Here is a 25,045-nt window from a genome sequence, read left to right on the forward strand (position 1 = left end):
AAAAAATGAACTGAACAGATTATCACCCAATACTGTAACTTGCCTTGGTGGAAGAATTCCTCTGTTACTTTTTCACTCCACTGCTTGCTTAATTCCCAAGTCCGACATGGGTTACAAATATCAGCACATTTCAAAGCCATCTAACAAGCAAAACAGTAAAATTGTCTTAAGAAAAATAAATAAAATTTGAATTGTATTAAGTTTAAATATACTCTAACAGTGAGGAGAAGAACCCCTGAAAAAAGAAAATGTTGCAACAGGAAATTCATTGTCTTTTATACTGATTTTTATGATGCTCCTAGGTCTACCAGTGATTTTTGTGGAAATACTGAAAGACTGCTAAAATCATTATATATATAACATTATTATACATGTTTGATAATTCCAGAGAGCCAAGCATAGGACTGGATTAACCAGAAAGTTACAAACAAATCATCCAATTCTCCCTCATTTTTCAGACGTGAGAATTTCCTAAAATAAAATGCTGTTTGTTGATTGGAACCCTCATTCTGCAAAAACTGTTTTTGTCAGAAATCCCAAGTATGGAAAATACAAAAGCAACAGTGCTTTCCTAGGCAGCAGACTTGCCTTTTCGAAAGTTTTGCTGATGGAAGGAAACACCACGGTTTCCCCCCAGATTTAACCACTCAGAAAACGACACAAGAATATTTCATTTTCATTCTAATAATCACATTATCCGCCTAAGAAATAGGACCTTTCCAAGCCCCATTTTACCTGTAAAACCAAATGCCTATGCCTGGCGTCTTCCAGGCGTAAGTCGCCTCTGTCCAGATGGGCCCTGAACAAGGACAGGTACTCGTTCTGGCGGCTGATGTCTGTGGCCAGTATCAGAGCGCCTATCTGAGCCTCCATCTGTTGCCTGGAGTTAGAGAAACAGAAACAGAAACACAACACTTTCAAGTAAACAGTTACTTCTTGACTTTTTTTCCTTAATCTTAGTACTCAGAAATCTTTATAGGGCCTAAGATACTGTAATTGCCATTCAACCATTAACCTATCATAAAAGATGGATTTTAAAGAATGCATACGAAAAAACCCACTAAAATAATCAAAACTAAAACCAAGAGAGTTTGTAGGAAAAAACTATTATGCAAACATTCCAAAAGGAATGCCTTTACTTTGCCAGCCAAGGTGAAATTATACGGCTGAAAAAGGAAGGGAAGGGAAGGGAAGGGAAGGGAAGGGAAGGGAAGGGAAGGGAAGGGAAGGGAAGGGAAGGGAAGGGAAGGGAAGGGAAGGGGGAAGGAAGGAAGGAAGGAAGGAAGGAAGGAAGGAAGGAAGGAAGGAAGGAAGGAAGGAAGGAAGAAAAATCTGTGAAAGATTGGTATGTTGTTTGGGAAAATTCTTTGCTGGGATGGGCTGAGGGTAAACAACTTTGGATTCTTTTTTGGAGCCTGAGATCTGAGAGGCAGAAGAAAAGTTCTGATGGAGGAAGAACAGCCTGGCCAAAAACTGTCTTCTGCAGACATTTTGATGATGTCTGATTAAATCCTGACAAAATTCCACCAAACAATTTGATAAAGTTTAGCTTTAACTATATTTTCAGGGTTAAATTCAAGAATCAATTATCTGTATGGCTATTCAAATTTCCTGGAAGGGAAAAGGTAGCATGTTAATACAAATAACAAATACATTATTATATTATTTTAAAAACTGTCTTAAGTCAAATAAGAGAAATTTTTTAAAGACTCTTGCCTCTGTTTCAGTGGGCCACAGAAAATACTATCTCTATATAATGATCAGTATAGAGCTGTCAATAACAGATTAAAAGGCTCACAATATTGAATATTAAGTAAAATAAACTCTAAATAAGGAAAACACAGAAGAATGCTAGTATGTAGTATTCCTTATGTTCAGTTTTTATTTGCATTAAATCTGATAATTCAGCAAGGGTTAATCATCAAATACAAAACATGATAAAGAGGGAACAAACAATTTAATCTGAAACAAATAGTTTAATCTTAGTCAAGAAAAACAGAATTTATATAAACAAACACTGTGTGGGCTAAGCAATTTTTCTATTTATACTACAGTAAGAAATAACTTTACTTACCAGAAATATTGTCATAACTCCAAATGGTATCCATGAATAAAGATTTAAAAAAATAAAAAATAAAGTCCAGCTTTTTTCTTACGGTCATTATAAAAAAAACACTTCAGTTTTTTCTAGAGGTGTTTTAAATTGTGAAAGGGAAAAAGGAAAGGACGATGATATGATTTTTCCTTAAAAAGATTAGTACTTTCTGTTCTTTCTGTTCATTATTTTATCCTGTAACTCTGGAAGTGACTCCAGGACTATGCTATTGAGGATAGAAAGTATTCTTTTTACTTTTTATCAGTTTTGAAAACTTCCTGAAACAGATTTTAACAATTCTATTTCTTATACAGAATGTTTGCTTTCTAGATGTAATTTACCTTTACATCTAGAACTTACGGTTTTAGTCAAATGAGCATGAAATGGAAATATGTAATACTATTTACATAAATAAGCAGTGAACTATGACTGAGCCATTGTGTATTTGGAGTAGATTTTATACTATCCATGGAGTAATCGTTCATAAAATTTCAATAAAAAATACTATTGACTGTACTGTAAAATAGGTTTAAATAACCAAAATGTTGATATAAATTTGTAAAACAAAATAATTTACCCGTTAAATTGAATAAAATCTGAAAACTGTGGAACATCTGAATATAACATAATTTTTAAAAACTTTATAAAATTGTTTTGCTAATTTCATTCCTATAGTTTATAACTAATTAATTTTGTCTTAATCCAACCAACCTGCTTTCTAATGGCATATGTGAGAATAAACCAGATTCTCTCAATAATCCCACTGCAGATCTCCAGTGGTGATTTTCCAGTACTGAGGTATTCTACAAAAAAAGGACATATTTTGAGTTACTAAATGGTCTTTTTCTGAACATAAAGAATTATTTGTAAATAACATTAATCTGGTTAAAATTCTAACATTCATTGAGAATTTGTTTCCTACCTTCACTTCTTTAAAACATGAAAGATTTTCTAGAATGCAAGAACATTCAATCTGGATGATAATATTGTACTAACCTTGTATAAAGTTGCCAAGTAATGGTTCGTTTTAATAAGGAAAGGTTGATTAACACCTGGATGATCCAGATCATGAGTGGCAGCTGCAATTAAGCTGAGCAAGATGTCCCAAGGAGTTACAGAGTTGGCAAGCTACGGCAGGACAAAAAGAGTAACTGACGACAGACATTTCTGAAACAAATCTACTACCTCAATCGTAGCTATCAGCCCCAAGTGACAGTACTGACAACCTCCCCTCCTTCCGTGTTTCTCAGGGTGTTCACTTAGGTCACTGAGCACCTGCCAGGTGCTGGTCTCCTCGTCACGCTGGGGGCAGATGTGATATGACAGTGTCCCTCCCATGGGGCGCTGACGGATGCAGCTCCTCCTTACACTGTTGTTGTTGGCCATTTTAAACAAGCTTAACTCAGATGACAGCTAAAGTACAAACCATCTTTTTGAGAAATATTAGCTATAAAACAACAGAGGTTTGAGGGTTTCTTTTTTTAACAGAGGTTTTTGTTACTGTAGCTACTACCAAATAGAAAAGGTTTAAAGAAAATTTTTATTGTAGTGAGAATACTTAGGGTGAGATCTACCCCTTCAACAGATTTTTCAGCGTACAATACAATAGACCTATGTATTGTACACAGTTACAATGTGTCAATCTCTGGTGTACAGCACAATGTCCCAGTCATGCATATGCATACATATATTTGTTTTCATATTTTTTTCTTTACATTTTCTCGGTGACTTTATTTATTTATTTTTGTTTATTTATTTATTTATTTTTTTTGCGGGGGAAGTAATTAGGTTTATTTTTTAGAGACGGTATGGGGGATTGAATCCAGGACCGTGTGCATGCTAAGCATGTGCTCTACCACTTGAGCTACACCCTCCCCCTAGATTTCAATTAAGAATCTAAATGCAAGGTTATTTCTGAGGTCCTAAATGTTTAAGGAAGCTACTGAGTCTCTGTGGAATTTGTAATAAAATCCCTTCCCAATGGGTGGATGCATTCAGCACAACATACACAATGTATCCACAGCAGGAAAAGCCATCTTGTAAACTTGCCATTATTCTTTACTCTCAGTAATTATTTACTAATTTTACTTGATACAATAAAATAATCACAATAAATAAGGTTACTGAAAATTTCCATGATAAAAAAATAACCGCCTTGAGTATATCACCTGCTTTTCATGAACCACCGCTCATGTTCTGGCCAACTTCCACTCATCTTTCAAGGCCCAACTCCACGGACACCCCTGCCCCACCTCCATTATCTGCCTCCAGCCCCTTCCCCAGCAGATGACTGAATTGTGCTCCTACAGCACTTTGCATGTCTTGCCACAATAACACTCCGCAGAGTGCCCCAACAGTAAGAGGTCTGAGCGTACGCCACCACTATAGGTATACTTATTTACAGATCATCATACTGAGCGGACATACATGGCACATGATAAAATGAGAGTGAAAACTGAAAAATTTAAAAATATGAGATACAAATAAATTTAGATTCAAATTCTAATATATTCTCTCTATGCCAGAATGGATCTTTTCCCATCCTGTGTCAAGTCCATCTCAGTTTGGGAGAAAAAACAACAAAAACAAACAAACAAAAACTACTGAGAGCCTGAATCCCCTAAAATACTGTAAGCTGTTGGCAGACAGAGAATGTAAATTATTTATTTTTGTGTTACGTATAATCGGTATTATGGAGTTCAATGAATGAGAAGATAGTAAAGACAATAATTTGTTCTTTAGGATATGCAAAAGCACTTAAAAAAATAAGGTTTTTTTTTTAAAGCACAGCTTACTTACAAGGTTCTGGGTGCATGCTGGGAGGGAAACCAGCTAACTAAACCAGGTTAGCCAGTTGACGCCAACTCCGAGAACATAGCCACGTGGCTGCCACGTTTCTGATGTTTCAAGAGATTGTGGAATATGTGAAAACACCCCAATTTATAAAGTATATAATTTCATGACTTAAAAAAAAATCAGCTATGGTGGCGTTATTTATATGCAGTAATAAAATGCATATATTTTATGTGTATATTTTTGACAAATGTATACTCCCAAACACCCCAATTTTTAAATTAAACTTTAAAAAACTCTAGGCCAAGCCTGAAGTGCCTGTTTGAGAGTCTTGTGGGAGAAACTGGTACCTAATCACCATCCAGCCAGGCAAACGGATTGATGGAGGAAAACACTGAATTCTCTGGGGCACAGAGGAGGGTCTGTGAAGGATTCTCCCTTTGCCTCACACTGTCCGCACACAACGAGAAGGAGCTGGGGTGTGTGCAGGCACTGGGCAGGACGGCGGGGCCGAGAGTGTGCAGGGACGAACGTGGACACAGACGCTGTCTTATGCAGCTCTGGCTGTACTAATTTTAAGCACCTTTTGCCCATGTAGCTCTAATAATTCTTATTTTAAACAGTTTTCATTAACATAGCCAGTGAACTTATCCGTCAAAGCTTCAATTAAGGACATAGATAAAGTCACTAAGCCCTGAAACGCAAGCACCCCCTTCATCACTGAACCGCCCCTGTGGAGTTTAGCATCAGTGCCAATGTCTGGACGCAGCATGGGAGGGTCCACGGGTCCTGGCCACCCCTAGACTTCTCCACCTCTCTCTCCACAATGATCCCAATTCTCTGGCTGTGCACTTACAAATACAGGCACATCTGGTAACCTGATCCAGCTACGTCCTATTCTCGTGAAGGACACTTCTGATTTTGAGTCTGATTAAATCACCAGCTCAAGGGAAAGTGTCTGCAATTAAATCAAAGGAATCTCAGGATTTTCACCCACTGTGTACGTCAAGTCCTTACCTTAGGTTCCTTTAAGTAACAGTGCATGGCCTGAGTAACATCTGCAGCGTGGACGGCATTGTGGTAAGGGTTCTGACTGTGGTAATCCTCTTGAATCATAACTGCATCAAAGAAAAAAAGACCCCAAATTCAACTGCAAACAGGAGGCATGTACAAGTACAAAATCTGCAAGGCTTATGAGCCCTCCAGCTATGCCTCACATGTCATCAGCTAACCGTGCAGATTCAGAGACGACGGCCACTTCACATTTACCTAAAGCACTGATCCCGCTTTGACGCCTAACCTGTTTGAAACTTTTTTAAAGAGAAAGTATTCGTGTCAAAATTATAATAATTTTTATTTTCTCTTTTAAAATGATAATCACTGTGCCAAACTCCTTTGACTTTTTTAATTTAAAAAGAGTTTCTTAGTTTAATAAAAACAGTACAATTTATTCAACAAATATATACTGTGCCAGGTACTGTTCTGTGAACTAGAAATTCATCCATGAACAAAATTCTAAAATAACACAGACACTGGGGTATGTGGAAACAAGCTTCTGGATGTGTCATCAGTGCGGTGAGTGTCGGATCTGAAATTAGTTTCTCGGTGGTAGGCAAGGCTCTTCTGTTATCCCGCCTCCTCTGCTCACTGTCTGTTATGCCGGCATAAAATAGCAGACGAGGACTAGGGGCAGAGTTGTCCCCGCCACCGTCAAACCTGTACTTGGGCCCCAATGGCTTAACATTCAATCCAGTGTTTCCAAGCAAAGTGAGCTGAGCCCAAGATGGTGAACTCACTGGTGAGATGGAAAGAGTGTTAGAATTCTGTGTTCACTTTGAGCCCATCCTTTAAAATAGCCTGAATACTGTGGTTAATATCTATTTTTGTATGTGTTTTATTATCTAGATATTAGTGCAGTATTACAGGGACATAATTTCTAAATAAATATGCATTGAAAGTTTCTCAAAAGTCCTAGGTAATAAGTTTTCTTAGTTTGGTACTTAAGAGGAAAGAAAATATTATCTTCTTCCTTAAAAAAATTAGAATTCCCACACTAATTTTTTTTCTAACATATTTATTTGGTGAAAGACTCCAATTTTGCTCCTAGCAGAGTGGGCCAAAGTAAATACCACTCTTCCTATTAAAACATATTCAAAATAATCTTTGAAGTTTACTGTCAAGAGATTTCTGGGATGAGAAAAACGGAAGATCTAACTAAGTGTGATGTACCTGGTCGTTTAAAGTTTTAGCTTCAAAACTCCAGGAGGGGACAGAAATGTGTCATTTCTGTCAGGAAGCTGTGGCTGATCTAAGAGACTGACTGCAAAACGGTCCCAATTCTTGGCCAGGCCCTCCCACCCATGGCTTTGAGCCTTCAAAGCTTCCCCACCAAGAGGTGTGGTCCACCCCCATCTGACTGGTTCTGGCCACCAGCACGTGGTGGATGTGAAGGCGAGCCAGTGCTGAATCGGGCTCCAGAGGTCTGGGCACACCAGCTCTCTCCTACAAACTGGACATCTCTTTTTGAACAAGCTTGCCTTGTTGTAAAGTAAGTAATTTTTTCTTTTCTTTTCTTTTAACGTGACTCTATTATGGTGCCAAATTCCTCCTCTTCCTTCTAACGGGAGACCATGTAGAGCAGAACCAGGTCAGGCCCAGTGGCCCGGCTGAGGGCCCGGCCGAGGCCCCCCACAGCTCACCTGGTGTTAAGGGAGGTATGCAGACAAGCTCAGCCAGACCAGAAGAGCCTCCACAGCCCCCCAGACTCGAGGCTAAATAAATGTGCGTTGCTTTAAGTTGCTAACTCTGGGCTGGTTAGTTTTAGAGCAATAGCTAATTGATATAAAACTAAAGAAAAGTTAAACAAGTTCTTGCATGAATCTTATCACTGTTAAGTGAGTTAGAATCACTTACCTAAAAATCTACGAAGTTTCATCATATCTAAATGGAAGTACTCAATTAATCCATGAAGATTGAATAAATGGAAGGTTAAACTTACTAGGCTATTTCCTGAAAAGAAAGAAGAGGAGACATTAGTAGGAATACAAGCTAACATAATTGTACTGTGCTTCTAAATATGGGTTTGAATATAAAACAGAGTACTAATTCCCACTTTTTGTCTATCTAAAATTTACACCTTATTTTTACCAGCTATGAATTTTAAGTATCACATCTTTTTTCCATTCTAATAAAAATGACTCTATTTTTCCAAAACCAAACCACCAGAAGATAAACATTTTTGAATAGTTTTTTAAAAAGACACCAAAATAATTAGAATCGATAGAAAACTTTGAAAATTGTCCCACAATGAGTAAGTTTAATTCAATTTCCCAAAGCACCTAACACCTGGCTACACTTCACCTCCTTGTGAACATCCCTCTACCTCACTGCTCTAACTGAGTGAGGGGGTCCCCGAGCAAACTGCCTGGCTGCAAACCTGTGAAGTGGAGGTTGTGTTTATTCCTAAATATACAGGGCCAGGAGAAGGGATCAGTGACCTCAAGATCAAAACTCTGAGCTCAGCCACTTGCCTCTCCCAGACTTGCAGCAGAAAATCGGAGAGTTGCTGAAGGTGTGGTCGTGTTTGGGGTGTTGTGCTCCCCCCCACCCCCCCAGGATCACAAAACAAGGCAGAATTCTAGCACTATAAATTCATAGTCAGCTATCTAGCCATCTTACCACATTTTTCTAATGAAATAGTTCTTTCACTTTTTTAAATGCCCATTTTCAAGGCTTCTCTACTTTTTTCAGACCTGGAACACACTCACTCTGCATTCCCCCTCTCATCCTTGATAGCCTCATACTTCATGGGAAAAATACAAGCCTGTAAGTTTCCATTTCTTTCAAAAGCCAGTCCTTCCACAGCTTCTCAGGGACCTTCCTCAGTCCGTCGGATACATCTACCAACCCCCCAACCCTGTTCCCACTGAATCAAAACACGCATCCCTCCCCCCCTCTACTGCCCCCCCAGTTACCACCCTCTATGCCCCAAAAAGTGCAGTGAAGATTATCTTCACCCTCAACTTCCACTCCTTTGCAACTGGAGTCACACCAAGTATAGAAATTAAATTTGGAAAAACGACTATTTTTATAATGTTCAGTTTTCCCTTCCAAGGTACTTCTCCATTTTTTATACTTTCTATTATATTTTTCTAAGTTTTATAGATTTCCCCTATAGGACACACATTATTTTAACAGTTAAACAGACTATATGTTTTAAAGGTGTGTGAGCTCATAAATTACTGCCAGTGTTCAGACAATAACAGTAACATGAACATGATTCTAGTGTTCTCAAAAGAAATTTATTATTCTAACAAACATGTATAAAAGGCCTAACTAGTTTCACAATGAAAAATTATACTAATAATATTTATGAAGAATTATAAAGGACTATTGGGCTAACCTAATTATCCCAAACTGCCTAAACCACTGTCAACAGAAGCCCATGGCTGAGGAAAAGTTAATTAACTAGAACAATATTTGCCTGAGTAACACTGAAAAAGGATGTGGCAGCCAAGAGTCTTCTTAAAAACCACCTGACGTAACATTTTCAAACAGAAAGAAAACACGATTTCAAATCTTTTAAGAAATTAAACGTTAAAATGCATTCAAATCCTTATAACACTCTACTAGTACAAACATGAGCCCATGCGGTCTGGAACCATTTGTGAAGAAGTGAGCTCTGCTTCTGTCATCACCACTCTATAACAACCAATTTTTCTTGGGGTATATACATAGATATTATAGAACGTATATTCAAAAACCACTCTGGTTTAAAAAAATGGGCAGAGGATCTGAATAGATATTTTTCCAAAGACATACAGATGGCCAACAGGCACATGAAAAGGTGCTCAACATCACTAATCACCAGAGAAATGCAAATTAAAACCACAATGAGATGTCACCTCACACCTGTCAGAATGGCTACTATCAAAAACACAAGAAATAACAAGTGCTGATGAGGATGTGGAGAAAAGGGAACTCTTGGTGCATGTTGGTGGGAATGCAAATTGGTGCAGCCACTATGGAAAACAGTATGATGGTTCCTCAAAAAATTTAAAGTAGAACTACCATATGACCCAGCAATTCCACTTTGGGGCACATATCTGAAGGAAATGGAATCACAATCTCAAAGAGATATCTGCACCCCCATCTTCACTGAAGCATTATTTACAACAGCCAAGACATGGAATCAGCCTAAGGGCTCATCAGTGGATGAATGGATAAAGAAAATGTGGTGTATATTCAATAGAATATTATTCAGCCACAAGAAGGAAGGAAACTTGCCACATGCTATAATATAAATGGAGTCTGCGGGAATCGTGCTAAGTGAAGTAAGTCAGACAGAAAGAAAAACTCCGTATGATCTCAGTTACATGTGGAATCTGAAAAAAATAAAAACAATCTCGAGTTCATAGATACAGAGAATAGACTGGTGGTTGCCAGAGGTGAGGAGTGGGGGAGTGAACAAAACGAGTGAAGGGGGTCAAAGGGCACAAACTTCCAATTATAAAATAAATAAGTCCTGGAGATGTAATGTACAACATGGTGACTACAGCTAATAATACTGCACTGCATATATGAATGCTGTTACAAGAGTAGATCTTAAAAATTCTCATCACAATGAAAAGAAAAATTGTAACTACATATGGTGACAGATGTTAATCAGACCCACCGTGGTGATTACTTTGCAGTATATACAAACAGCAAATCATTACATTGTATACCTGAAGCTAATATAATGTTATATGTCATTTATACCTCAATTGAAAAACAAGAATGTATATTCATTGTGTATAATTAGGTAATCATATGGTTTTCCCCAAATTGTTTCCCAAACCTAATGAAATAAATTGCCAACTTCTAGGGTCTAGAATAAGTTTATTTTTTCTTCCAGCTGCTTTATTTGTTCCATGGCTGCATGTTTGAGCTTTCAAAATGTTAGAATAAGTTTTAAGAAAGCTGCAACCCAATGGTAAAACACTCTTATCTGGAATTCAGGCAAACAGCAGTAAGAAACACATGTGACATCCTCCACCAAGAATCTTAAAGGAATCTGGTTAAGAACCAATCTATCAAAGTGTACTACCCTATAGAAACGAAAAACTGCATGCAATATTTTTCCTCATTTTCAGTTCATAAGATACCAACCAACTTAATACTAGTGAATAAGAACACAAGTCAATGAAACAGTTCAAACAAGAACCAGGCACAGAACTTATTTTATATGATAACAGAAACACTTTGAAAAATTTTTTTTTTAAAAATTTTTGGGGGGTCATTAGGTCTATTTATTTACTCTAAGTTTTTTTTTTAATGGAGGTACTGGGTATTGAACCCAGAACCTTGTGCATGCTAAGCACATGTTCCACCATTTGAGCTATATACCCTATCTCCTCACAAACACTTTTTTGAAAAGAAAATTGCACTTACAGAAAAGCTACCCTCATAAAGATAAATCATAAAGGATAGCCCCTGCCAAAGGTGTTACAGCCCTCGACAGTTTTTAGGATGTGATTCTAGGTGGAGGCTGGCAGGATTCGGCTCCCGCCATAACACAAGCCTGGCCACAAGGATCTTCAAGTGCCAGGCAGCTTCTGGGGGAGACAAGCCAGATCGTGCTCTCTCATGTTACCTAAGTCATTCCTGCCAAAGAAGTTATCAAATATATCTTACTGGACAGTCACCTCTTTTCTCCTTGCAGTGGACAAGCTAGGGACCATTTGCATGAGTGAGAATCACTAAGCTTTCCTTCTTCCCTGTGCTCCTCACAATGTCAATTAGGAAATCACCAGAGTAAGAAACACAGAGCACACTGGATCAACAAGCAAGAAGGGGAAGTTAGATACTTGGATACTACGGACATACACCATCCAGAATTCATTTCAGGCTAAAGCAGCTTTGAAAGGAAAGCAGTTCCAATTAAATAATGCAAGTTGAAGGAATTTTCCTCTGCCTGTTTGTTCCCTGACAATATCTCTTCATGTACAGAATTTCTGTTACCTTTGGGTGACTGTACTTAACTGAAAATATATATCACCATCTGCAAATGCACAGGTGGGGAGCTAACCATGGGTGGTCTCTATTAACCCGTAACGACTCTAGGAAGAAACCGTTTGGCCATCTTCTCCACAAAGAGGAGTGAGAGGGTTAAAGGAAGACAAAGTGCTCAGTTAACTAACGTGGACCAGTGGCCCTTACTCCTGCCCAACCTACACCATCACCCGCTCCACTCCCATCACCAAGCCCCTGACTAGCAGGACACTTTCTTTTTAAAAATAAAATCAGAGAAGAACAATCAACTATTTCAGGGAGTGACAAGTGTTCCAGGAGACTAAGAACAGGCTGTGAGCTGTGAGTGTTTATATGAGGCTGGACCTTGAAGGTGTTAAGGTCGGCCTCGTCTTATCTGTATTTATCTTGTGATTGCGACTAAGGAAATATTTGTGTTGCATTAGGAAAGCGAGTTTCCCAGACCTTCAAGAAGCTGAGCCGCCTGTATTCTCAAAAAGGGGAAGGCTGAAGGGAAGGACAGCTGTGTAAATGATACCAGAGCCCTTCCGCGTGGACAGGCCAAAGTGGGGGCAGGGAGAGGGATAGGCACCGTCACCAGAGGGCAAAGGAGAGGGAACAGGAAGGGAAAGGGGGAAAAACAAAAAGGCAGGGAAGCTGCAGGGCGGTTCTGCTAATCAGGCCAGCTTCACTGTCTTCCCACCTGCGCCTGGGTCAGTCCGGTTCACTTCCGGTCCCCACGCAGACAAGAGTAGGTGATGGCAAAGCACCCTCCCCGTGCCCAGCCGCACAGCTCAGAGGGAATAACACAGTAACACGAAAAAGCTACACTCACACTGATTCTCAAGATGAATACAGTCGTATTTGCTTGTCCATTTCCCACACTTGGCTTTCTTCTGAAAGGAGCTTTAATCCAAAGTAAAATTTTAAAAAGGTGAATTCAAAGTATAGTAGTGAACCACCTATTTACTTCATTCTCAACAGTCAGAACTGACTTCCTCTCGGTGAACTTTCCACTCTGCTTCACTTGTTTAAAAGATACTAAGGCAGAAGGGGCAAAGTCTAGTTGCACTACAGGTACCATCAATTTTCTTATGCCAAAAATTCTACCCTAAATAGAAAAATGATTCCTAAAGAGACTTCTGTTCCTGTTTCCAAAGAAAATAAGGGAAAATGAACCCTCCCCCAAAAAGCAAAACTCAGGAGGAGGTTAACAGATCAGAATCACCTGTTTTTTTCAAAGTACTCATACTTTCCATAGACTCTGGTAAGCCCCCTGAAGAGGCCCAGAGCTCTTCCCCACCCCACAGGGAGAAGCAGCACCACAGGCACCGCCCCTGCGGAGCTACCATGCCCTCTCTCTCTGTGCCACACCCTCTCCTCTCCTCCGGCTGCAGACGGAAAGCCTGGGCACCAGAGCTAGAAGCAAGGACATCTCTCAAAAGGTCGTTACTCTACCACATGTCTGGGGCTACCAACACTGGAATACAAAATCGGAGGATGTCACTGTAAATGGCTACAGTCCAAAAGAAACTGAAAAAGAAAAATCAGAAAAAATGACAGTAATGTTCACTCTGGGTTATTAATAGTCACATTAAGTAGGGATGTCCAAGTGATGACAATGATTACCTGTGATTACTGCTAAGAGTAATAATCAAAAAATAAAATTTTAGATCGATTCTTTAGGCTTATGGATCCGTCAATAAAGAGGGAAGAAAATGCTCCCTCTGCCAGCAGAGGGCTCATAACCTAAGTAAAGCAAGCAGCAACCCACCAGCAGCTGTACCATCAATGCAGCAATCGAGAGAATACATTAAGTCAGATTCTTCACTTACCATTTGTTAGTCTATCAAATAGAAAGATATCAAAATTCCAATTTCCAACTTTTTCCAGCATACACTGAAATGAAAACCAAACATTCCTACTGTAATTTAATTTCAGTAACATTGTCTTTTGTAGATAGTCCATAGGGAAATCAATGAAAATAGCTGATTTACTTTAAGAAGTGTTAAGTATCATTCTTTTAATCAAGACCTTTCCAAAAGGCTCTGAAATATGCCCAAGGGGATAAACTCTATTTGAAAAACCAATTACTATTTTGTTTCCCAACTAATAAATGTATAGGAAAGGTTAGTGTTTTTTTCAAGTTACTCCTATTCTCCCATGAACGGTCAAGAATTCTAATATAATTTAATATCACAGACGTGTAGTTCATACACTACATGGTCTAGGAACTAGATTTTAAAACTAATAAAAATAAGTTGGAAGGACTGAATACTTACTATATTCCAAGCACTGTTAAGAGTGCTCTACTCTTTACTCACTATTCATACCAACACTATCAAGCAGGCATTGTTTTCAATCCTCATTTACAGATGAGGAAATAAGCAAAAAGTAACTGACTTGTTCAGTGGGAAAGTAACAGCTGGGGTCTTAAGTCAGACGGTCTGAGCCTGGAACACAGGCACCTGACGTCTATACTATGCTATGTTTAAGTTATTTGTTACTCGTTTTCTTGAAACACACTCCTAATTTATGGGCATTTATTTATGTTCTTTAAATATCCCTATAAAGCAGTTATTTAATAGCATTTACTACATTAATTTCTAGGTTGATGTATATTTCAGCCAAGCAAATAAATCCCACAACAACCCTAAAAATCAAGCAGATTATATTTTTACACCACATATTTGTAACCTGGAAATTTCATAGATTTTATTTTCAAGAAAAAAAAAACTTTGTATCCAAAAGTTCATGTTGAATACATTTATGACTAAACAGACATAAGCAATACTAAAGTATTACTAGTAGAAACTGTGATAGTACTAACAACCAATCACACAGACCAATATTCTCATTCTAAAAAGCAGAACTTGTGAACTTTTTAAAATTTAAAGAAATCATGAACGCTTTTTCATTGATTTGTTTTATCAAACAGGAAAACAAATTTTTTTCACTGTAATGTAATCATATGGTGGTATCCTGGCCTGGTCTACACAAACTTACAATATCTGGCCTGTAACTATTAAATCAGAGGATATTTTTATAAATATTAGAAATGTTAAGATTATTAAAAATCCTCATTCGGTCAAAAACAAGTTCATCTAATCTCCACCTTCATTAACACATTTCTTCTAAACCGTATAAAGAAAATAATGCTCACAATCACTGGGTTTAATTTAAAAAAATCTAAATCCTCAAAACATCTCACTGATGCAAGAGACTGTGAAATCATTTGACTGAAAGTCATGAGACTTCCTGTGCCAGGCTCACCTCTAACCAGCTGCGGGAGCTCAACCCAGTGGTTCATGCAGTTTAGGCCACAGTTCCCTCACCAACACAGAAACCAGATCAGATAATCCAAAATCTTCTTCCCTGTGTTAAGATTCCATACGATCTTATAGTTTAATGTTCTACTCATCTATTTGCTATTTAATATTGCAATAAATGAAAACATTTTCATTGTTTTAGTTACTTCAGGAATGTTCCTTGCTCTCTAATACCTAATTCTAAAATGAACAGCTGCTCTAAAGGGAAAACCTGAAAAACGGGTTCAACTAATTTCACATACAAAAAATCAGTACCATGTAAGGGGGGAAAGGCTGCGTTAAACTTATCTAAAAATTAATGTTTTCTTGAAAAAGCTATACGCACCTTGGCTTGTCCATTATAATCATCATCTAAAATGTTTAGAGAATTTGAAACGGTAGTACCACGAAAAAAGCGTGAAGATCTAAGATACCGCTGGAAACTTAGTAATCTTCTGATATTCCTCGCAGACACAGAAACTTCAATTTCAGATGGAGCTGAAATAAAAGGAGTAAAAGGTGAGCACAGTATACGCACAGTTTTGACTTGCTATCTTAATAACACCCCTTCTGTTCATACACAAGCATTTCTTAAAATTGATCAATTGTCACATATTTCTAGGAGAGAAGAGGTACTTTATTTGTATTTTCAATCAAAGAGCTAAGAATGAAGGCATAAATGGCCAACTGTGTTAGCATTTAGAAAGCTAATGAAGAGTGTGATTGGATTAATAATCAGCTTTTTTTAAAAAAAAAAAACTTCCAAGAACATTACCTCTCACTCTGTTGCTTCAATACACTATACAAACATTATGGAGCAGAAAGATAAAATTTAGTTTCAAACTACCCTTCGTATTGAGAAGCCATGTCCCAAGTTACGTGTGAGGCTTTAAGAATTATACGACTAAGACATCTCAAATCCTAATGAGTTATCACTTCAAATATTTCCTTAAAATACTTTTATTTACAGGAAAAGGAGATGGAATGGAGAATAAAGTAGTTTATATCCTGTAAGAGTTCTAAAGGATACTGATACAAATTCTGTAAGATGGAAAAACTCTAGGAAAAAATGTGGTTCCTAATTGAATACTGGTATGTTCTCTTCAAGTCTAAGTCGTTCTTCCCTCTGACATTAGAACTAATCAAAGTTTCTGGGGACACCAGATGAAATAACAGACTTTGGTTAAAAGCTATCTTGTAGGAAATGAATGTTATCTTTAAATTCTTAACTAAATTCAGTGATATGTTCCCAATACAAAACACATGAAAACAAAGACCAAGGATCAAACAAACCATCATCTCCTATCTTAACTTCCATTAGCATTCCACCGGTAGAATAACAGGTAATCACACACATTCTCTCGTGTGTCCAGTCACCACTTCCTCTATTAACCCTATTACCCAGTGTTTTCTTATCTATAAAACAGTGGCAAAAGTATCTAATTCAAAGGGTGCTGAATTAAATGAGATAATATATACATGAGTCAGATATGTAATAGGTATTAAATAAATGGTGGCGATGTAGATGCTGATAAAATTGATGTTGATGCCACTGCTTGGAGGTGTGCTTCTAGGTAGTTATCCTGAGTTCCAAATCTGTTCATGTTGGTCTAAACAAAAGTATTCATTGGCTCCTCATCGTTTTAAAATGAACTCCATCTCCTTAGTCTGGAAGAAAAGCCTTCGTGCTCTTTATCAATGTAACTTACATTGAAAGGGCTGGAACCAAAATGGTAACACTATTAATATCAAACAATTATGTCTGAATGAGAATTAGCATGTCTGAGGAAATTAGGGTAGATTAAGTTCAGTGAAAGTAATGCTCCAAGTGCTTTAAAAAAGTATTTCACTTAGCCCTCAACAATCTCAAAAAGTGAATATTATTATCCTCCACTTTACACACGAGAACACTGACTCTATAAGAGATTATATAAGGTCACGTAGCCAATACAGGGGTCACAACTGGATTTTAAAACACAGATCTGTTTACAAAGCCTGTGTCCACAGTCTTACTCATATGTTTCTTATTATATGTCTACAGTATTATGTATTGACTGTTTATGATAAAAATTCTGTGTATGCTATTATTCAAAATTGTCCTTACTTAGATGAAAGTATGTATAAAAAGAAGAGGGGAAAAAAGCAAATGCATAGAAATAAAAGTATTAAATGTGACCCCTCCAGCCTTATTCCTCGAAATGATTGGACCTGGAAGGAACAGAGTGGAATGACAGGAATATACCGGGAGCAGATGAGACTAATTCATACAATATTAGTACTGCCGTCTCTGTATTTACAAGGCATTTTTTCAGTTTCACAAAAACATGTCCACACCTGTGATCCTATTTGGTCGTCACAACAATCCTGTGAAGTACCATGCCCATTTTACAAACACAAACTTTGAAACCAAACTAGAAATACAATATGATTAACACATTAGACCCAAGGCATTTAGAAAGCTTCTTAAAAGTGTTGCAGAAGACACATATTCTATTCACTATGGAAAAGTAGCCTAAAAGAGTTCAGGGTCGTAAGCAAGACTTCATGAGTGTTCCCTTCAATTTACTATCTTAAATCACACACAAAAGGTAACAATTTTATCACTGGCAATTACTTTACATCGTGTGTGTGTACACATATAGTAGGATTACTGCTCCCAAATTATATGTCCAAATGAATCCACCCTGGAGTAAATTTGAGAATCTCCTTGGGAGGATAATTGCATAAGGTCCAAAAAATGAATGAGCCTCATTTAAGGCAGCTCAATCCACTATGCTAAGTCCCTGTATCAACATGGCAAGATTCACACTGTCACTGGTTAAGAATGCTAGCACTGTCTGGGAGTCAAGGTTCTACCCACCATGTCATGGCTGTACCTGCCCCTGCCTTATTCCTATTTTCTGGGTGACTTCTCACAAGTCACACTTTCTCAATGTCTCATTTTCCTTAACTGAAAAATACTAGCCATAATTCATGTCTTTTTCCTGTTTCACAGAGCCCTGAAGTTGGGACTCATTACCAAGAGCTCTGTTTTGCCCATACTAAGATGAGTGTGAATATCGGACATTAACTCAAGGGGAAACGCTCACTCATCATAGGAGATGCCTTCCAGCAAGACAAACCCCACAAATGACCTACACAACAGGGTAACAGACGACCTTCCCTTAATGGCAGAACCAGCCGTAATAATCACTGACTATTTCACACACCTAAGGAAGGACAGAGAACCTGTTCAGATAAAATGACAAATCATCCAGTGAAGAGAGTTCTCTTCACCCAGGGGGCCTGCGGAGCCTGTACTTAAGATTACATTCTAGAAATAACTGAAAATCCCATGAGACTTTGCAGAGATGGTAATTAAAACTAGCTGAAAGCTTTGCCTAAGATTTAATATAGGACCAGAAAGGTGGGGAAGGAAGGGAAGGTATATGATTTTTTTCATTAATCTTACTTTTAATATGTACTGTACTCACGTTTCAAAAATGAAAACAAGAAGGGAAGGGGGGAGGGAGGGAGAAGAGAACACAGTGAAAAACCTAACCCCTACCTAGTCCCCCATCCAACCAACTGCCAGACCTTTCCCTAAAATGATCATCTTTTTCTCAAAAGTTTTGTGGCTATCCTGCCTGAGTTTAAGATCAAATATATGGAGACATCATTATATATTATTTTTCTAACTTATTTTACATAAATGGTAGCATGTCATACAGCCTGTTCTGCACTTTGTTTTTTAACTTATCTTGGGGCTCTTTTCCTATCAGTACCTAGAGACCTTCCTCATTCTGAGGCTGTAAAGTATTCCATCATATGGATGAACCATAATCTATTTAACCAATCCTCTACTAAAGGGCACTGCTACAATTTCACAATTTGCAAACAGACCCTTGTTTTATTAAATAAGTTTATATTTCTACCACTTTGTTTTATCAGCTTGAGATATCACCCTTTAAGGTTTTGTTATTGCACAAGAGGAAATCAGTCTATATCTCATCTTATTTTCCTTTTCCAATGTTTGTTATGTGTCAGAGTGCTTTTTCCCCCTTTCACTCTGATCCCTATTTTCATTTTAGGTTCAGCTCTAGAATTAAATATATTCAATATTCAGATCCTTTTACCATGGGTTCCCCAGTTATCTTTGTCTCTGGGGTTCAACAATTGGACTATAATGTATCTCAGTGTGGGTCTCTGAGTTTATCCTGCTTGGAGTTCACCCTCCTTGGAGTTCACTGAGCATCTTAGATGTGCATATTCATGTTTTCATCAGATCTGGGAAGTTTTCTACCATTACAATTATTTTTTCTACCCCTTTCCCTCTTCTTTCTCCTGCTGGAGCTCCAATGAGTCATAGGTTGATACACATGGTTTCTTGGGCTCTGTCTCTTTTTCTTCATTTTTTTTTTCCTTTCTGCTTCTCAGTCTGGATAATTTCAATGTTCTTATCCTCAAGTGTGTTGATCCTTTCTTCTGCCTGCTCAAATCCGCTGCTGAATCCCTCTAGTGAATTTTTTATTTCAGTTATTATACTTTCACTCTAATCCCAGTTATCAGCTCCAGAATTTGTCAGGTTCCTTTTTAAAATTCTGTCTATTGAGATTCTGATTTTGTTCATTCAATGTTTTCCTGACTTCCTTTAGTTCTCTGCCCATGGTTTGCTTTAGCTCATTGAGCATTTAAGACAGTTGATTTAACATCTTTGGTTAGCAATTCCAACGTATGGGTTTCTTCGGGATGGTTTTTGTGAAGTTCTTTTTTTCCTATGTATGGGTCATACTTTCCAGTTTCTTTGTATGTTTTATAGTTTTTTGTTGAGAACTGGGCATTGTGAGTATTATACTGGGGTAACTGGAAATCTAATCTCTCACTCTTCCAGAACTGTTAGTTTTGCTTGCTCTGGGCTGAAATCATCTGTTTTGTGACCTTTCCAAACTATTTTTGCCTCTGCCTACCTATTTGACTGTTTATTCCTTGCTGTGTGTGATCACTGAAGTTCCTGTTACAATATCTCTGCAGTCAGTCAGTGACCCAACACAGATTTCCTCAAATGTCTGGCTCCAAAGAGAGGGGTGGAGAGGGAAAGCACTGATTCTTTAAATCTGCTGGCAGATGCTGCTGCACAAAGCCTCTGCAGCTCAGGGGCTGAAACCAAGGCAAACACCTGTGTCCATCCCTCGGGGATCTGCCAGATTGGCTTAAAGAAGCAACTCCAACTTTCTGGAGGACAAGGTGCCCACTGCCTGCCCACCCTGGCTTCAGCAAGCCAATACAGGAACTTGGGCCACTATCCCCACAGGCCGAGGGGCTGAGGAGTGACTGTTTGTTGTGTCCAATCAGGGCCTAGAGCCTGAAACAGTTGATTCTGGCCTCCCGTCCCCGCAACTTTAGTGGTGGAGAGACCAACCCCAGAGCTCCCCACCCTGTTATTTTGAGCCATATCATTCCTTCCCTTTAAAAAAGTGTACTTTTCCTGGTCCTTTCTGGGAGGAGCTGCTCTAAGCCTTCTCTTCTGCTCAACTCGGGTTTGAGAACGCGAACTAGTTGCATGGAAGGGCTTGGCAGTCCAGAAACAGCAGCTGTCAACAGCCTGGCACCCTCGGGACTTTTCTACGAATTACTTTCTGTATACAGACAGTTTTTCTTTCATCTCAGACAGTTCACAGTACTTTTTAACCTAAAAATTCATGAACATCTTTTCAGGTCAATGAATACACTTACATGTGCCATCCTTTTTACCAGCCACGTATTGTTCTAAAGTATAAGACTACCATAATTGACTGAATTCTTTTGCCGTTACGCTGTTCCTAATTTTCATTTTTCTTACCAACAATTCTGTAATAGACACTCTTGTAACTAAATCTTTTCACACGTCCTGCTTCCCTTAGAACAAACCCTCAGAAGTCAGACAAGCACCCAGGAGTACATTTCAGTGGCTTCTAAGACACAAGCAAACTGGAGAATAGGTTTTTTAAAAGGAAATGAGAGAGGTTTCCAGAACTGCCCTAGAGTGGCTTCCAAAATATGATCTAAGAGAAGGGAATCAGTAACAATAAATCAAGGATGAAGCATGAGATCATTTTAAGAAGGAAAATTTTAGTTTCTTCAGGTTTGCTTCACCTCACCCCAGTCCTTTCTCTACACACACACACACACACACACACACACACACTGATTCCCTATAATGATCAAAAGTAAAATTCCTATATTGAAACAAGCAAGCAGAGGCCACTACTGACAAGGTCTCAGGCTGAGTAAAGAAGCATCATTTAGGAATATATAAAAGAGGATACATGGGGAACCAGGAACAAGAATGAGTGATTATGAGAACTTAACTAGTACTTTCATTCAGTTACTAAAAAGCTCACCTCCTGACCATATTACATAAAATCTGACCCGATTACCAATATTTTCATGAACTCATTTTGTGACATGAGACACACTGTTATTTATTTCACAACATAACAGACAGCAGATTAAAACTGTCTTCATTAAAGTCCAGCTTCCACCAGGCTAGGACTGTTTATTTCAAGTCTCAGGCTTGTTCTAGTTTACATGGTTACCTACATTCCAATCCAGCTTAGAAAGCCAACAGGGCTCAGTGAATTAATCAAGTTACTGTTAAAGAACTGTTAGCTCTGCTGGTTCTCCTCTAAAATATCACATTACTTCACTGTGTGACCATGAACAAACTAACCAACCTCCACCAAAACCAAATGAGTGTTGTTCATTAATGATCGTGGGAATTACTCCCAGTCTTCTACTCTTGGCTTCTCTGAGCCAATGTGAAATGCAGGATAGCAGCAAGCTGAGAAGCCATGTTTTTATCTTGCTTTTATCTTTCAAACTAGAAAGTGGACAGGAAAAAATAAATGTAGGTAATAGGTTAAGGAAACACAAGGGCGGGAGAATCAACACATCTTGAGCAGTATTCCTTCCAACTCTCCCACAAACCCTCTTCTCTGTCATCCGAATGGTATGGCAGAAATACCACTTATATTTAATTACTGGATAAAAGAGATTTTTAACAGAAAAGCCTTTAGATCTTGAGACTTAACCACTACTTGCTTTAATGTTCCACAAGAGGGAGTTCTGAAGTCACTATATTTGATAACTTAAAACCCTAACAATCATTTAGATGCTTAGTATCATGAACTACCCCGGGAAATTGTTTAAAAAAATTTTTTTAATTCAGTGCTATAAGGTTTTAACTCTAGTCGAGGGTAAGGTCATATTGAATGATAATTGAATAAAAAATATAAAGACATTCTATGTTCTAATCTCTGCTTTCTTTAATTTTCCTTACAAAGAATAAGAGCCATATCTGAAAAGCCTACTGTTAATACTGAATAACTACATTTAGCTACATCGAGATTCAAGTTTTCCAGGGAGAATTTTTACATTTCGCATGCATGGATAAATGGGGAAGAAACAGCACGGTGTTCAGAGCACTGGTCTTTAGTAAAGCAGCTTGTGCTGATCCAGAGAGGCAGCAAAGCAGGGCGAATAAAGACGTGAGCTTCCGGGTTACACACCTGACTCTGAATTCCAGCTCTGCCACTTTTACTAGTTTGTGACATTAGGAAAGTTATTCACTGTAAATTAGGCCTTACAGAACTGCTGTAAAAATTAAATGAGATAATACAGCAATATGCCTTTTGGGGCAAAGACTCAACACTAACGTTAATGGCTATAGTTGTTATAGTTGGCAGTTTTTTCTTAAGTGATGTATAATTGATATATAACATTAGTTTCATGTTTAAATATTTTTAAACATGTGACATCATAATATTTATTTTAACAAAGCTAACTTTATCCTTCATGACAGCATAATTTTATCCTGAAGACCACTGTATACTTTTACATACTATAGAAATAAATGCACATATTTAAAGATTTCAAAATATGCATACAATGTCATTACTTTAAAACAAATATATAGACATTCCAAGCTTTATTACAAACCAAAGAAATAAATACTACTCATAATCTAAAATTAGATCAATGTTAACATGACAATAAACTGTATAACTAATATTCTTTCCCTTAAGCAATTCTTAAAACCTTAGTTTGCAGAATTCAGCATTCACTTTGACAGGATTTGATAAAATAGTCGATAAAACCCCTTTTTAAAAGATTACTCTTATTACTGTTATGTAAGCATGTCCACCCTTCAGAGATGGGATATGGTGGGTCCTTCTGATGCTTAAACTTGGGACTTGAACATAGGTCCTTATTCAGTGCATTCTTAATTCCCTAACTAGTGAGCTTAGAGAAAAGGAAGGAAAAGAAAGTACGCAAGGCTTTAATGGATAACATGCAAAATAAAGCTTAAAGTTAAATCTCCGATTTCCCCAAAGGACAAGTAGAATTAAACTACCATTAAGTTGTATGAAGGTTAATGTCCAATCCATATTGGATCCCTAATTTATGCTATGAAGTTAGAGAAGATATCCAAGAGATAGAATATTCTATACTTTCAATGTGAGACGAAGAAACAAAAAATCAGTGGTTTCTCAAATGCAGGCATTTCCTAATTATCTAGAAAACAAGATAGACTTTTTTTAAAAAATACACATAGGTGAGCAGAATGCTCTGGTTCCTAATTTGATTCAATGCAGCAGTTCTCATCTCTACAAGCACTGCTCGGTAAGAGGGCTGTTCTAAGAAGGAGGCAGGAACATTCATGATGAAAAAGACACGAGACTATTTCCTGTGACACTTCCATGAACTATTACAGAAATGTTTTTGAAACAATCAGATATGACTTCAAGATGAATGAATGGGAACAAACCAGAATTTAATAGAAACCCCAGACAAATACGACCTCAGTCTACAATACCAAAGCTGTAAGTAGAGGCTGGCATGCTCACATCTGAATGAGAGACTGAATTACAAATGATGGACAGCCACCTTATTAGAGCAAACAAATAATGGCTAAAATATATATATATATATACACACATGCTTGTAAATAGGAAAGCAATGACCAGGCAGTACAGTATGAAAGATAGTAAGAAAAACAATATAACAAAGAGAAAGTCATGGCTGAGGGAAACAGCAAGCAACAACTTCTATTCTTTTGCGTGATTGTTGGGAGATAATTTGATTGGTTGATTGATTGATTGATTGATTGATTTTTAGAGGAAGTACTAGGGACTAAACCCAGGACCCCATGAACGCCAAGCATGCGCTCTACCACTTCAGCTATATCCTCCCCCAACAACATCTATTCTTAAAAGGAAGAGGCAGCAAAAACTTTGAATTTAACAGGCTCTGCCCTTGTGTGGGAGTTACTACATATTAAAGACTAAGCTAACCTAAGACAATAAAATCAGTATGATATAAGCTTTTAAGCTCCAAATAAACACAGAAACAGATGTCCCTTCTGATCATATAACTAAATATGAAACAAGTATCCAAGTCTAACATAGCCCTGTTAGGAAGACAGGAAACCCCAAATTAAATGCATATGAGGCTCTACAGCAAAATTTAGAGAGTTTTGTTTGCTTTCAAAGTGGGTTATTAGAATAAAGACAACATGAGACATTTGATTGAACAGAAGGGGAGCAACCAGCCTGAATCTGGTTTACAGCTAATACAGATCATACTTAGAGAAATACAAATAGGACGCTATGAAGTCTAACTGGTAGAAGATACACGTTTTTGGTCAATTTGATGCAACAAGAATATATTCAATCTCTATAATGGGTTAGAGGCTGCCAGAAACCAGAAACAAAAAGATGAGAAAGGCTAAAAGGCTAAGGTTAAGAGTTTTTAGGCTACAATGTAAATATCCTGAACGGTCCCCTTGCTGCCCTAGTATGGGGTGGAATAAAGTGCTAAA

The 25,045-nt window shown here is 37.8% G+C and overlaps 1 protein-coding gene across 2 annotated transcripts in view; it reads right to left on the reverse strand.

The window, feature by feature from the left end:
• The window catches only part of PDE7A (phosphodiesterase 7A), a 111,511-nt gene that overhangs the window by 16,604 nt on the left and 69,862 nt on the right, over positions 1-25,045 (reverse strand). For both annotated transcript variants that reach the window (XR_010378471.1, XM_010987163.3), the window contains exons 4-11: positions 15,554-15,705; positions 13,735-13,798; positions 7,802-7,897; positions 5,906-6,006; positions 3,092-3,223; positions 2,807-2,898; positions 736-880; positions 44-140 (exon numbers count right to left, since the gene is read on the reverse strand). Coding sequence is in view for 1 of the 2 variants with exons in the window: in XM_010987163.3 (XP_010985465.3) it covers positions 44-140; positions 736-880; positions 2,807-2,898; positions 3,092-3,223; positions 5,906-6,006; positions 7,802-7,897; positions 13,735-13,798; positions 15,554-15,705 (879 nt within the window). In the remaining variant the exon portion in view is untranslated. The remainder of the gene's footprint in view (positions 1-43; positions 141-735; positions 881-2,806; positions 2,899-3,091; positions 3,224-5,905; positions 6,007-7,801; positions 7,898-13,734; positions 13,799-15,553; positions 15,706-25,045) is intronic.

Source organism: Camelus dromedarius, chromosome 30, assembly GCF_036321535.1.
Source record: "Camelus dromedarius isolate mCamDro1 chromosome 30, mCamDro1.pat, whole genome shotgun sequence".
Taxonomy (NCBI): domain Eukaryota; kingdom Metazoa; phylum Chordata; class Mammalia; order Artiodactyla; family Camelidae; genus Camelus; species Camelus dromedarius.